At 50.6% G+C, this 15284-nt stretch overlaps 2 protein-coding genes and 1 long non-coding RNA gene across 6 annotated transcripts in view; 2 read left to right on the top strand and 1 right to left on the bottom strand.

Moving 5' to 3' along the window:
- Positions 1-10471, top strand: part of LOC138392940 (uncharacterized) — a 52631-nt gene extending 42160 nt beyond the window's left edge. The window contains exons 15-17 of one of the 2 annotated variants that reach the window (XM_069483862.1): positions 133-233; positions 2313-2411; positions 10400-10462. In XM_069483862.1, the coding sequence (XP_069339963.1) occupies positions 133-233; positions 2313-2342 (131 nt within the window). In that variant the 3' untranslated portion in view covers positions 2343-2411; positions 10400-10462. Of the gene's footprint in view, positions 1-132; positions 234-2312; positions 2412-10399 lie in introns of both variants that reach the window. The other variant, XM_069483861.1, reaches the window with a different exon arrangement.
- An 11-nt stretch (positions 10472-10482) lies between these two features.
- Positions 10483-15284, bottom strand: part of SLIT3 (slit guidance ligand 3) — a 576436-nt gene continuing 571634 nt past the window's right edge. For both annotated transcript variants that reach the window (XM_069483860.1, XM_069483859.1), the window contains exons 35-36: positions 13706-13914; positions 10483-10726 (exon numbers count right to left, since the gene is read on the bottom strand). In XM_069483860.1, the coding sequence (XP_069339961.1) occupies positions 10491-10726; positions 13706-13914 (445 nt within the window). In that variant the 3' untranslated portion in view covers positions 10483-10490. The remainder of the gene's footprint in view (positions 10727-13705; positions 13915-15284) is intronic.
- LOC138392941 (uncharacterized) lies at positions 10722-15281 on the top strand. Of its 2 annotated transcripts, none has more exons than XR_011235104.1 (3): positions 10722-12209; positions 12755-12841; positions 14122-15281. It is a non-coding gene; the product is annotated as an uncharacterized lncRNA (long non-coding RNA). The 2 variants fall into 2 exon arrangements; XR_011235103.1 differs by having other exon boundaries at positions 12755-13365.

Raw genomic sequence — 15284 nt, 5'->3', positions numbered from 1 at the left:
AAGTTGAGTTTCGAAAAAAATGCAGCTTGCCTGAGACTGTGGTGGGGCTGGATTTTTCACAAAGCTGTATTTATAATCAGGCAGAAAAGCGTGGAGAAACAGCTAAGGATCAAGTTGCCCTTAAATTCCTAGTGGCTACACCTGGCCCTGAGGACCGGAGTCATTTCAGAGACGCACGTCGTAAACTGCAGGCCGGACCGCGCTTCGCTGCTACCACCGCAGGGCTGGAGACTGTAAGTGGGGGAGATTGGAGGGGGGAAGGGGGAGGCGGGAGGCCTTTCTCAAACTGTGTGTCTGGTTAAAGAGATGGCTGGCGACACACTGTTGACGCTCTGATTTCTTTCGCCCGTTTCGATAATTTTCCTGTGGTGCTAGGTGCCTGCCCTCTTCTGCCCCTCGGGAGGGAGAAGTATGGGTTGGGTTTTAGAGCATATTTTGGGCAGGCTTCCTCTGGACTTTGTGCAGGGTGGGCTTGTTTATCTGGGTCTGTGAGGGCTTATTCTCTGATACATGGTCTCTGAAAAGCCAGACCTGCCTCTTTGCTCTTTAATAGCGTTTATGCGCGTGGCACTGTGTAAAACCGGATGACGTTGGGCAGCTCGCTTCCCTTTGCAAGGCCTCAGCTTCCTCAGCTGTAAACGAAGACATTACATTACATAGTGGGTCGAATAGTGTCTCCCCCAGAATTCACATCCATTTAGAAACTCAGAATGTGACTTTCTTTGGAAATAGGGTCTTTGCAAATGTAATTAAGGTGAGGATGGAGATGAGATCATATTGGATTAGGCTGGGTTCTAAATCCAGGGAAAGTATCCTTATAGACAGAAAGGGACACAGACACGTGGGGAAGAGGGCCACGTGAAGACAAGGTAGGCAGAGCTTAGAGTCTTGCAACCACAAGTCAAGGCTTGGCAGCCCTCGGGAAAGAAGGTGGGAGAAAGGCCCAGGTGGCTTCCTCCAGGAGGAACCGGTTCTGCTGGCACCTTGGCTGTAGACTTCTGGCCTCCTAAACTGCGAGAGAAGAGATTTCTGTTGCTTTCAACCAGTGTGTGGTACTTTGTTACGGCAGCCCCGAGAAACGTATACAGATTAGATACCGTTTCTTGGATTAATTCATGTCTTTATGGTGCTTATAGTTTTTACAATATACAGTATGTTCACATAAGTTTATCCCTCATGGCAAGTTGTTGCCAGGTAACTTTTCCGAGACGCAAGTAGATTTTTATCCTCTCAGTCTCCTTTTTTTATTTTTTCTTTTTCTTCCTGTGCTCAGAGAGATGACACATGTACTCATGTGACATAGCAAGTCAGTGGCAGCCCCAGGACTCCAGTTCACGTGCTTTTTCTCTAGTGCAGGAGGGAATAGGGGATAACATTGCATTGGCCGCCATCAGCTGGAAAGTTCTAATTGTCCACAAGGGTGTGTGTGGGCAATGCCCCTGGTGGGCATGAGCTGAAGGCTGGCCTTACCAGCTGTGCCTGGGTGATCATGGGCTGAGGCCTACCTATGAGACGCAGGCCACTGCCCTGGGCTTCCACGGACTCACAGTCTCCCTCATTCTTTAGAAACACTTCTTGCCGCCCCTCGCCCCACCCATGAACAAGGTAGACTAGAGATCACTGTTCCACCACCAATGGTGGGGAAGCATGGCAGAGTGGAAAAGCTTGTGCTTTCGACTCAGCCGGCCTAGGTTTGAATCCCAGCTCCGCAGTTTGGTAGGTGTAGAACCCCAGGCAATGACCCTCTTCTCCGAGATTGAGGATCTTTATAAGATGGGGATAACAATCCCTACCTTGCAGAACTTTTACGAGGGTTGGGGATAAACTTGCCAAATCTCTGGCACACAGCAGTCACTCTGTAAAAGAGCTGTTCCCATTACTTCCCCCAATAGTTGCATTGGCTTTACTCCAACACTTACACCAGGTCTGGTTTCAGGCTTCCAATTAATTAGCTCGTCAGCTTTCCTTAATCCCATGAGCTCCAGCATCTTACACACGACACCCTGTAAGTGGGAAGGCATCCGACAGCAGACATTCATCAAGGGCTTGTTAGGTGCAAATCATGGTGTTACAGTGGAGCAGACCTGGCATTGGGCTTAGCCCAGCCGGTTCAGATCACCCCTCTGCTGTGTCTTCGCCATGTGATTCGGGTCTTTCCCAATCACTGGTTAAATGGGGACAGCTGAACCTGCTGGCAGCTTTGCTTTGGCCTTTCAAGAAAGGACGTGAATCATTAACGACCATCATATTTTTCACCTCATTCTGTGAATTCACCCTCTCACCTGTAACTAGGCAATCTTTTACTTCTCCAGTCGCTACATCCAATCGACCACAATCAATAGGATACGGAAGACGAAGTCATTTTCATACCAAGGTCACGGAGCGGGGTCACCCTGAGATACACTTGAAAGGTGAATGAACCTCTCTTCAGCTAATTAGATTTTATTCCAGGACTGAGCAGGGTTTGGCAGCTGTTCTCTTTCTCCCCTTCGTCCTCCTCCAGTTTAGGTGAAGAGATACATTTTAGGCTGCACTTTTAAAATTTATTTTATTTTTCTGAGACACGTTCTTGCTCTGCTGCCCAGACCAGGGTGCAGTAATGTTGTCACAGCCCACCGCAGCCTCAAACTTCTGGGCTCGAGAGATCCTCCTGTCACAGCTTGGGGAGTAGCTGGGACTACAGGCATGCATGACCACACCTGGCTAATATTTCTTTTTTTTGTAGAGATGAGGTCTTGCTCTTGCTCAGGCTGGACTCTAACTCTTGGCCTCAAGCGGTCCTCCTGCCTTGGCCTCCCAAAGTGCTAGGATTACAGGTGTGAGCCACTGTGCCTGACTCTAAACTTAATTTTTAATTCCAAGTGAAAATAGCATTTTGAGTCCAATGAAGAAAATCTCATAGACTTTCAAGGATGTTGATAGGAAACTTAGTGTTGTTTTTCAGTTGCTAACATGATAACATCTTTATATGTCACTTATGTATCTGGTGCACTGGAAATTCTCCAGCCTCGTCACATCGTATCCGTGTCATATATTTTCTAGGTAACTACCTACGGTGAGTAGTCGTCATCTGCCATTTTTGCAGGCTTAGCCTCTCATCCCTCATTTCCTTGGGAAACCTCCACCACCCCCCTCGACTACCTGTTTCTCAGGTGACACAGGCTTGGCCAATCAATTCCGTTTAGTCTCTTGACTATAATGTTTCATCCAGTGCTGAACGTGTGCCCCAAGCCCGGCCCGTCAGAGCCAGGGAGACTCAGTTCTGGTCCATCGCGTGCAGGTATGGAGATGGAGAAGCTCTCTTTCCCTCTGGGCTTGAGGTTAGGAGCATCTACTGCTTTCAGTCTGCAGCTGCTGGGAGCCACTTTGCCACCAGCTCAGGAGAGGCTTCCTGAGAGTGAAGTCAGGGCGACAGAAGGCCAGGCATGAACGAGACACCCTGAGCCCCATCACACTGTGTGAGCTCCAGCATCCAAACACTCGTGCCTGGTGCAGTGAGAACCACCCTCGATTTTCCAGTTACTTGCATCAACACGTTCCTTTTCTGGCTTAAGTCGGTTTGGATTACTTTTTGCCCCTTATAATTTACAGAGCCTTAGTTATGTCAGGTCTTGCCGTCCTTGTTTTCTCCATGGGGAAACTCTAGTTCGTAGTGATGTTGCCAAAGTCAAGCAGCAGGGTGGGGGGAAGGATGGGGGGATCTCCAGGCAAGTGGAGCTGGAGGAGATGAGGGCTGTTCACGGAGACCCTCCCTAACCCTGCTCTCAAGCCCTACGGCCTGCTCATCTCCCCTCCCCCTATAGGGGCTGCTAAACACAGTCATCTACAGAGTCTAGTTGCACAGCCCTAGTGGGGAGCTGAGAGCATCTCCTGTCCCTGTGTCACCTTACAAGGTCACTGAGAAAGCAGGGTTACTCTGACAGTCAATCCTACTGTCAGTTACTCAGAGTTCACCCAGCATCCCTCGCTGCAAATTGCAGTTGGGCTGCTCATGCCTTTTGAACCACAATTTCTTCACTCACCTTTGACAGACCACAAAAAAATCCTCAGCCCACATGTCTTGATTTAACAACCTGATGACCTTTTCCTGTTTCTTCTGCTAGGGCCTCGATGAAGGGTAGAATTCAGAAAATAGACACATAGCATTTTTATCAATTCTGTTCTTTATTTCTCTGTCACTAGCAGGTCCAAAGGTGAGTGTCACATGCTCCGCCATATTTTATGTCATCCTAGTATGTAAAACCCAAGACCCTCTGCTCTGCACACATTTGCAGTGCTGGAGTAGTCAGGGCAAAGAATGGCAGAAAGGATCACGGTGGTTCCCCTGTTGCCAGAAATGTCGTCTTGGTCCCAGTTTCTCACTGATAATGGTATTCTAAATGCAAGTATAGACGACCAGCCTATAGTGTGATGCAGGGCACCTGAAGAGCTCACTGTTTGTTTCCTTTTTAGCACTCTTGCACCCTTTGTCCCTTGTAAATGATTCCATCCAGGTATCTAGCGGAGGATGTGGTCAGACTGAGCCAGGGCAGCTTAATCTTAGCATTACGGGCATCTTGGGCAGGGTAAGTCTTTGTTGTGGGGACTGTCCTGTGTACTGTAGGATGGGTAGCAGCACCTCTGGTCTCTAGGCTTCCGGTCTAAATGTAGGAGGTGGACACCGTAGGTTCCAGGTAGGAGCTCCTGCTGGCAGGGACACGCGGGCTGTCTGATGCTATGTGTATCAGCACCAAATCCACCCCCTCCCACATCAGATTCCTGCATGCTGAAAGGTATGAAACAAATGTCAAGGGCATCTGTGATGGAGGCTCAGGGACCCTGGCCTGTGTGGTCCGGTCTGGCCCCCTTTGCAACACTTGGCACATTTGCTGCCTGCCAGTGTCTTGCTCTCATTGGGTCTCGGAGATGAGAGGCCATCTGCCAGGGAAGTGAGGGTGGCCTTCAGCCAGCCTCCAGACCCTTAGCAATCTTCCCTCTGTGAGTCCTCAGCCTCTCAAGGATACCCCAGGGCTGAGGGTGGACTCTGCCTTCCCTCCCGCACTCGCAGCCTGTGTAGTGCTGTCTCGCCCAGGCCATGCTCTGGCCTGCTGGGATGCCTGGGCTACCCCACTCCCTTGGATGTCACCCCTGTGAGGGCAGCTGTCTAGTGGGTGCTGCATGGCCGGGCTTCCTTCTCCTTTTTCTTGCTACTTTCCCCTGCCCCGTGTCTCAGTTCTTCATGTATAAAGCACCCACCCGAGCCAAGCTGGCATGTCTGTCTCCTCTATAGTGTTAATCTAAAGTGAACTTACCACCCTCTGACGTTATTTGTTTGTTGATTGGCACACTCCTGCAGTTAAAGTTTAAATTTCTGGAGAACAAGGACTTTGTCTTGATCCTCTTTGGAGTCCTTGATACCTAGAACAGTGCCTAGCACATAGTAGATGCTCAATAAATCTCTGTTGAAGGACTGAATAAAGAAGACACATAATTAGGCAGTGGAGAGAATCTTCCTTCATGTCTCAGTGTTCTCTTCCTCTGAACTGGAGTGGCCTCCTCCCCCGTGTCCCTTGGCACCCAGTCTGTGGCCACATGGACCACATCCCCTGAGACCCTGCATGTGTTGAGTCTCCTCTTCCACCGCTCTGGGGAACTCAGGATCCATCTTTCTCATTTCATGGCCCACGAAAATGATTCTTTCAACCAATTCCACACTGGACTTGTCCCAAACCCCATGAATGCAATCATCTTTGTCCCGGGGTGTGAAAGTCAGGGGTGAAGATGAAACACACACCATGGCGCAGGGCTGAGATATGGCATTCACAAGAGCCTCCAATAGCTCTTCTGTGACTCATCTGTTTATTTCAATGACATCAGAATATGACAGTCTGTTCAAAAAAGAATGCACATTATTTATTCCATACTGGGGAAGTGGCACTATAACATTGTTTTTTTAAAACATGTTTAAAAATTTCCTACTAGAACCTATCGTTGAGTTAGAGAAACAAGCTTTGCCAAATGCCCAATTCTGTTTTTACTGGTCCTGCTAGCTGGCATCCCTCACCGTCTTTTCCCAGGGGTTTCCCAGGGCACTGTTTAACCCAGACTAGAAAATATAAATAAGTGCCGCCCCACAAGGCCATGTCCCCAGCTTCCCCACCATCTGAGTGTGCACGGGGCGATGGCTGCAGGCGAGGCAGGGGACATTCGCCAGGCCATCAAGAAGGGCCTGTCTCTATCCGGACACCCATTGTGGGGTAGCAGGAGGAACTGGCCTGGGAAGACACCTGAGTCTGTCCTGCCTCTGGCAGTAATTAGCTGTGTGACTTTGGTCTGTGGTCTGGTCACTTCATTTCTTGAATTTGCCCCTCAGTTCTCCTGCCTACCAGTAACCGCCTAGGATTCCTCCAGCTCTGAGATCTCGGATCCTGAGTCTTGAAGGACAGGTCACTTGTTGCTTTGGACTTTTGGTCCCAGCAAGGGCAGTGGGTGACTGCTTGGCCTTTGGGCTCAGTCTGGCCACAGCCTTGTCTCTGGTGTAGGGCAAGCTTAGCTCAATCTCAGTCCTGGCCATTCCTGAAAGGCACCCTGGGGGCTTTTCGCCTTCCTTTCTCTGGCCCTGGGAGAGCTGCCTCTTCTTGCCCCTCTCCTCATCTTTCTGCAGTATCAGACCTGGGCTTCTTGCTATGAAATTGAAAAGGCAAAGCCGTCTTCTGAAAAGGGCCTTTTGGCATATCTATAATAGCAACAGCAACAGAAATAGTAACAACAGCATCTTACATTTAAGGTTTTTAGTTTACACTTTACAAAGAGCTTTTAAATACACCATTTCATCAGTCATTGTAGGTCCCCTTGGTTGAGTCAAAAGGAGACCCTCCTTCCCCTTTCCTGATTCCTGCTCAGGGGGAAACAGCTGGAGTGGCCTCTTCTACACATGGCTGTCCCTACACGCAAACATTGAACCATACTTTTTTTGTTTTTGTTTTTGGTTTTTTTTGAGACAGAGTCTCTCACTCTGTTGCCCTGGGTAGAGTGCAGTGGCATCGTCATAGCTCACTGCAACCTCAAACTCCTGGGCTCAAATGATCCTCTTGCCCCAGCCTCCTCCTGAGTGGCTGGGACTACAGGTACATGCCACTGTGCCCAGCTAATTTTTCTATTTTTTGTAGAGACACTGCTCTTGCTCAGGCTGGTCTCAAGTTCCTGGCCTCAGGCGATCCTCCAGCCTCGGCCTCCCAGAGTGCTAGGATTACAAGCATGAGCCCAGGCCTGAACCATATTTTTTAAGGTGCAAATTAACTAACTGAACTCCTGCCCCATGAAACTTTCCATTTCTAGAATTTGGCTGCTCAAGGAGAGAGTTTTAACCTTCACTTATTAGAGAAACTTGATTTTGGGGAGAATTTTCTTAATGGTCCTTGTATTTGGCATTTCTTAAAGTCATGGCTTCCAAAATTGAGGAGGAAGGCTGAAAATCCCCCCTAAGCCACGCTGACAGACGGGCCCGGCCCTTTTGCTGTCCGGGATGACTGTGGCTGGATTCAGGGATGGGCCCGGGGTGACTGACAGAGGGAGGTCTTGGGTTCCTCGGGGAGGCAGAGGGAAGGCCTGAAGCCCAGTGAGTCCTCCCCAAATGCTAGTGGCCCTGGGCAGGCCCAGTGGGCTTCACGCTGGGTGGGGAGAGGCCAGCCAGGGTGTTGGTGGTGGGCTAAGGCTCAGGTCTACCTGCAGGGGGTTTGGGGCTGGGAGGGGTGTCAGCAGATCCCGGGACACCCCTCCCAGGGCAGAGCTTCTGAGCTGCCATAAAGACTTTTGTGATCCCCGTGGAAAGCAGTGTTTTCTAGCCACAGAGTGAACCCCTGGGAGCCCCCAAGACCATTTTGGGTGACAGAGCCCTATCTATCTTCTCTTCGAGGCCTTTCTCTACATTGCCACAGGTCTCTTCCCAAATCAGAGCTTGTCTTACTAGTCTCCTCAAACACCCCGCCGGCAGGCTCTGGCCTCGCTTGGCTCGCGCAGCTCTGAGGTCTCACATCTACCTTGGTCTCTCTGCTCTCCAGTGTGCGTCCTGCACTCCCGCCACCCTGGACCTCCGACTGCTCCCCACACCTGCCAGGCTTTTCCATGGTTCACTGCCTTTTAATGGGCTATTCCCAAGGAGGTTCAATTCCCTTTCCTGCCCCTGACAAACTCCTATTCATCCTTGAAGATCCAGGATTGGCAATTCTGTCCTCTGGCCAGCTACTTCTTTGTTTACACTGCCGTTCGAGAACTCGCTGTGTAGTAAAGCAGTAGTCCATTTTCATGACAGCTTCTGCTCCAACTGTAGGATCCTTAAAGGCAGGACTTGTTTCTCTCCCGTAAGAAGTAGTATGGTTTCGTGGGTAAGTGAGCAAATTTGGAGTCAGACAGCCTGGGCCCAAATCCTGGCTCTACAATTTATTAGACATCTACTCTTGGGCAAATTCCTTAACTGCTCTATGTCTTACTCAACTGTAAAATGGGTAAATAATGTTTTAACTATAGGGTTGTTTTGAGAATTCAATGAATACACACACACACACACACACACACATATATATCACAATTAGGTATCTGATGTATAATGTAAGTACAAAATAAATCTATTAATATTTGAAAATAAGCCATCATAAGGCACAGTACCTGGCACATAATGTATATTAACATGCATATTTTCAGGTAAATTCCTCCACCATCTCCCTCCCTCCCTCCCTCCTTCATTTTTCTCTTCCTTCTATTCTTCCTTCCTCCTTCCCTTCTCTTTCCCTCTATCCCTCCCTACCTTCTACTTGCCTTGTGTCTTTATCCCTTGAGTCTTTGGCCACCATTGGTCCTCAGAGAGCAGCCAGGCTCCCCTGGGGAACGTCAGAGCTGACAGCGCCACTGAGTTCCAAATCCTTCTCTCTGAAACCTCTGCAGTGGAGGCGGCCGGAAGGAGGGCTGGGTGGTGAGCCAGGGCTTTGGCGTGAACGGCTGAGACCCTGGGGGATGCGCACTAGCCAGACGCGGGGGTGGGGGGGGGTGGGGGGGTGGGGGGGGGTGGGGTGGGGGGTGGGGAGAGTCCCCTACAGGGGTGGAGGCAGAGGCTGGCTGCGCTGCCTCTGCTCACATTCCCTACATACCTAAGGCCCTGCCTCTGGAATCTTTCCAGACTGGGGTGGGGGGAAGAATGAAACAAGGCAGAACAAGAACAGAAAAAAAAAAAGGAAAAAACATCCACTTTTCCTTTTCTGGTAGGGCTTTGCTGGTGAATTTAAATGGCCCGAATCTCCACTCTGGAGAAAGAATCTAGAGCTTTGAGTCTGGACCCAGGTCTGGCTCTTCCAATGATCAGAAGTGTGGCTTAAGGACACTGAGGCCCCCCTTGCAGGCTCTGTAACTTGCCTTATCTATGAAATGGGCTGTGCAGCCTCTACCTTTCCCAGGGAGGCAGGGGTTGCATAGGTAAGGTAGCAGACAAGAGGTACTTTGTCATTATGATGGTGGCCCGGAGGGTCAGGTGGCAGAGGCCTGTCCGTCCTATAGCAGGACCCTCCAGGAACCTTCCAGAGTGGGACGTCTAACTGGGGCTGTGGGTGGGCTTGGCTCCAAGGCCTTCCTCCCCCCGGCAGGCCTGGCTGCCGGCCCTCCCGGCCCTGCGGTCCAACATGAAATTGGCTGGAGGGAGGGAGGCAGCGCGTGGGGCCTGAGGAGACGGCGTGACCTCTCTTCCTCTCCTGGGGAGGGGCAGAAGAGCAGCCGTTTGAAAAATTGGTGCAACAGTCCCCGATTAATCCTGTAGCAGAGTTCAGGTAGTCAGTGCTCGAATGGGAAACAGGGCCGGCCAGGAAGGAGAGGGGTTTCCCAGTGAGCTCAGACCCCGCAGCGAGCCCTGGGACAGACAGGCGGCAGTTGCCTGGGTAAGGGCCAGCTGTTCCTAAAGAACTGGGCATCTGACAGCCAGGACTCTTAAAAGCTGGGTGCTTTTAGGGAAGAAAAAAGGGAGTTAAAAACAAGAAGAAACAAAGAGAAATCTTTTCCTTCTCTCTCTTCCTCTTATCCCTCCTTTTCCTGAGCTAGTTAGCAGGCCGTGGTGTCTGCCACCATGATGGCATTTCATAAATGCGAAAACCTCCTCCTGCCTCAGACAGGCTATCATTCTTTATTCTTATCCTTTCGTTTTAAAACATTTTTATTAGTCTTTTTTTCCCTTAAAACTTTTAACAGCTGTTTATAAAAACAACAAATACACAACACAAAACTCGGTAAAAATAACTCACTATATGGTACATATACTCAGACGCTGTGATATATTTATATAATAAAAGATGAAAATAGTCACTTTCATAATAAAAATAAGTTCTATTTTTTGTTTATTTTACAATATACTTAATATTCTCTTCTTCTGTTTCCTCTCCAGCTTCATCTCCTTCACTCCGCATTGCAAGGGGGTCCCGCGTGGCTGTCCCAGCCCCACCGAGCTCGAGTCTGAGGGGCTGCGGGGCAGAGGCTTAGGAGCAGGCGCGGCAGCCGCACTCCGAGTGTCTCTCCACCTCCTCCACGAACGACGAGCCGTCCGTGCACTGGAAGACGTATTTCCGCCGCTTGCTGCGGGTGGGCTGGCAGCACTGCGGCCCGCAGCCCCCGCGACACTCCATCACGGGCACCTTGGAGGCCGTGGCACATGACGCATAACCTTTCTGGCGGCGGATCACCTCTCGGACCACCTCCCCCAGGCACGGATTCTCTGCAGAGGGCAGAAGGGGCAGCGTCAGGGCCCTGGCTGTATGGTGGCTGTCGGGACCACGAGCAGAACCCAGGTAGGCTGTTCTGGAACACTTGGCATGTGAAGACCATGAGAACTTATCCATCCACCCATCCAGCTAACTAGTTCATGACTGTTAGGTGCCTTTTCTGTGCTAGGCTCTGTACTGGGCTTGTAACTGAGCCCCACGGATAAAACGGTAATACAGACAGACTGTTCCTGCCTTCAAGGACCTTAACGTCCAAACCAGATGAGGCAAACTGGTGGACTGTGGGCTAAGTCCTGTCCCCAGACAAGTTTTGATTCCCCTGCACACGCTTAAAACCTAAACCAAATGCCAACATTCAAATGACAGGAGATTTCACCTAAGTTTGGATTTCTGGCTGCTTTGAAAACCAGGAGGTCTGGTACAGCTAAGCCTGCATCCCTGCATTGCAAGGATGAGCCGAGTGCCGTAGGTGGGGCAGGAGAGCTCCCGTGTGTCCTGGTCCCCACCCCTCCCAGTAGCCTTTCTCCCTTGGTCTGGAGTCTAGACACTAATTATGTAATAATGTATGTGATGTATGTGTAATGAGACGGGTAGATGCTACAAAGAAAAGGAAAGTTCATGCAAGAGCATGTAGCAAAGGCACTTGGCGGCAGGGAGGTTCTCTGGAAAGTGGTGCTGGGGTTGAGATCTGAGTAAGCGGCAGGAGTGAATGAGACAGATTGTTTGGGGAGAGACTTTTCCAGAACTCCTAGGAATAACTGGAGGGAGGGAAAGGGGACCCTGTATCTGCTTGGATGCTCTTGATCCTGACCTAACCCTCTATCTCCACCCCCTGCTGTCCTTGCTGCACTGAGGAAGGGAGCCACGGAACAGAACCAGGGTCCTTGGCCACACAGCCTTGGTAGGTCACTCGTCATCTCTGAGCCTCAGTTTCCATGTCTGGAACATAGTGACACATTTGCCTTTCCTTCCAGCTAACTCACAAGCTGTTACGAGCACCGAGGAGACTGTGAAGGAGAAGAGGCTGTATGCATTTTAAAGCTTTAGGTGTTTTAAAATGACATAATGTGAACTGTGTTAGGATTGAAACAAATTTTTAAACTTGTGAGATTGCTGCAAGGATTGGATCAGAAAGAGGCTAATGCTGATGGGTGTGTGCGCACGTGCGTGTGATGTGGGGTGGGGGAGAGTGCAGATGTGGCAACATGTCACGACTAGGGTACAGGGGTGATGAGAGCTGCTTACGCTGTCCTGATAGTTTTTCTGTAAGTCAGAAATTATTTGAAAATAAGTTATTTAATCCAATTTTAAAAAATGAGCAGTTTTGGTTAACAAGAGTATTTCCCTTAAGGTATAAAATGTGGAAGAGCCCTCAAGTGACAGGGTGGCCTGCCTGGGACTCTGGTGGCATGGAGGAAGACTTCTCAGTGTCCATGCAGGACAAAAAACTCCAAGGGGACACAGAACCATTTTAATGTTAGTATAATTTAATTTTAATTTTCCTTTTTTGAGCTCGTGTCAAAATTATACAATACAGGGGCCACTCACTGAGATAAATTTGATGTTTCTGAGACCAGATCAGACAAGGAACTGGGTTCTGCTGACCCAGTGGCAGGAGGGCTGGATGAAGACCGGTGCACCAGCTGCAATGTCACTGCGCATGCGAATCACTGGGGCCCTTGACAAAATGCAGGTTCTCAGGCCTGGGGTGGAGCCCGAGGGTCTGCATTTTTAAGAACTCCCAGGTTATGGGGATGGTTCCAGTCATGGGCCACCCTGCACGGCTGGGGTATGAATCAGTTTTGAAGGCACAGCACCGCCTGGGCCCACAGCTGGAGGAGAACAGGAGCGAAGAGACAAGAACCATCCAGATGGTTCCTGCTTCCTCCCCCAAAGAGCCACTGATGGTCATTTTCGACACTTCACTCGTTTCATCTTTATTTTTTGTTTGTAAGTTTTTATTCATGGGATGTTAAAGTTCACACTCTAAGAATCTTAACTTCTGATGTTTTATTTACTAGGCCCTCCCTTCATCCTCACAATAAATCTACGGGCAGAGGTGCCATGAGTTATTTGCACTTTTGGACGAGGAAATGTGAACCAAAGAGGTAAGACGTGTTCTTCGAGGTCACACGGGTTCTAAGTGACAGAGCTTGGCCTTCATCACAACAACCATGGTGCCTCTTAAGAATCTTAGTCTGGATTGTTCATGAAATTAGGCTCTAATGTAGTTCAGCTGCCAAACTCTCAGCATGGTGCCAGATACTTTACAGCCTACGTACTCCTTCCAACGACCCTACTAGGCCGTGTGGCAGCCAGCCTCCAAAACGCTCCAGTGACCCCTGCCCCCGGGTATGGATGTGCTCTATGTGTCCCCCTCCTGCAGTGGACGTGCCTGACCCAGGTACCCGAAATGGTGGTGTGACTTCCAAGGCACTATGTCATGTAAGACTTTGTGCTTCCTCCTTGCTCTCTTGGGTCCTTCCCTCTGAAGGGAGCCAGCTGTCCTATCTCAAGGACCCTCCGCCTGCCCGTGCAGCCACTCACATGGGGCGGGGCGGAGGCCTCCTGCCAGCACCATGGGGGTGTCCTGTATGGGGAGCAGATGCTGCCGCCTCAGGTTCGCCTGCAGGTAACTGCAGCCCTAGTTGTGCTAAATGCAGCCTGGAGGGACCCCAGCTGAGCTGCTTATGAATTCCCAACCCCCAGGAACTATGTGGGATAAAAAATGTTTGTGGCTTTGAGCTGCCATGTTTTGGGACTAGTTATGCAGCAATAGATAACTGATACAGAAGGTAGAGTATTGCCCCCATTTTCAAGATGAGGGAATTGAGGCTCAGAAAGTGACAGGACCAAGGTCGTGCAGCCTCTCGGTGGCACAGCCAGAACTGGCACTAGGCGGTATGGATGTGGCGTCCAGCTCTGACCCTGCTTCCTCCCCAGCCCTCTCCCCCGTGTGCCGGCACACCCACCTTGTTGGCAGTGCTCCCCGCTAAAGCCAGGCCGGCACACGCAGTAGGGCTCCCCTTGGTCTGAGACTTGACACTGCCCATGGTGACACTTGAAGGCTGAGCAGGCGTTGGCGGAGTCATTCTTGTGGTCACACAAGGCCCCTCCATAGCCCTCGGCACACGTGCACACGTACGAGGTCCCGGTTGCCACACATTTCCCATGGCTGCAGCTGGGGGAAGAGGGGAGCGTGAGAAGGGAACCACATCGGAGTTAGTGCTGCCAGAGGCTTCCCCTCTCCACCCCAGCCAGGGGCCAGGCTGGGGACCTGGAGCTGTGGGGCCTGGTGCCGAGTGTGGCCAATAGGCCTTCTCCATCCTCCCCCCAGCCCGTCTGTCCTCTGCCAGCCCAGGGGCTGAGCGTCTGTCTTTTCTTATAGACCCTGTCCCAGGGGCCAAGCAGCTGGAAGCTCGTGAGCATCACCCACTGTCCACTGCCAGCTGTGACCACAAGAGGCTGGCTGGCTGGCTGACACGCACCAGAACCCACATGGCCAAGTGCACATCACTGCCTGGAAGAATCTAAGCATGCACTCAATGTCTGCATTGCTCTACTCAATTAAATGATAATAAAAACACCACTACTGCTGCCATAACCACGAGCAGGTACCCCTCGCTATGTGCCAGGCATTGTGCTAAGTGCGTCACACCTAGTGTCACTCTTAATTTCCATAACAGCCCCTCCTCTGCTGCTCCTATGCAGGAGATCGTCTTATCCACATCTCATCCATGGGAAAACTGATGGTAATGCCTATGTTCTTAATCATGATGCATTCCTGCCCCTGTGCGGATGACAGAGCCAGGATTCATGTTAATTATAGTCACACACACACACAAGAGCAACATAGGAAGCTCAAACCCTTTATATTAATAACTGGCTCTCATGCCCGATGCAAAATATCAACTCCCAACTTGTACAGCCAACCAGATCTTAGCTCCAGTGTTACTTTTGGCTGAGTCAGAGCTCTTAACACTGAGAATACTGGATCTCTATACTTAGCATACAGCCTGGCCCTCAATAAATACCTGTTGAATGAATAGCTGATTAAACTATTAAGTGTGGTTTGGCTGTGTGTGGTGATACACACCGGGTGTCTGGCACAGGCGCTGCAGTCAAGCTGGGGCTGAAGGTCACCCTTGTTGTACGTGCCAAGGTGAGTGCCACCCCAAGGGTTACCTTTTCCAAATTCCCACAGGGGCAGCGCGGTGGCTCACTGGGGCTCTGGACAGGGTCTAGAGCAGGGGTGGGGAACCTGCAGCCTTAAGGCCACATGTGGCCTTCTAGGTCCTTAAGTGGGGCCTTTTGACTGAGTCTACATTTTCCAGAACAAATCCTTTTCTTGTGGGTGGAGACAGGTGTTCTGATGCCCGAGTGGACCTGCTCCTCGGAGGTGGACGCTCAGCCTCTGGAGCTTTTAGGCGGTTGTACTCACACAGATCCTGTCTACCTGCAGCCTGAGCACAATTCCTCCGGCACCTGCCCGTGCCCTCCTCTCAGCCATACTGGGAGCCCCAGGGGGTAGCCTGGGGCCCTTGGGACACT

This window comes from Eulemur rufifrons, chromosome 10 (genome assembly GCF_041146395.1).
Source record: "Eulemur rufifrons isolate Redbay chromosome 10, OSU_ERuf_1, whole genome shotgun sequence".
In the NCBI taxonomy this organism is placed as follows: domain Eukaryota; kingdom Metazoa; phylum Chordata; class Mammalia; order Primates; family Lemuridae; genus Eulemur; species Eulemur rufifrons.
This window is presented reverse-complemented; position numbering and strand designations above follow the sequence as displayed.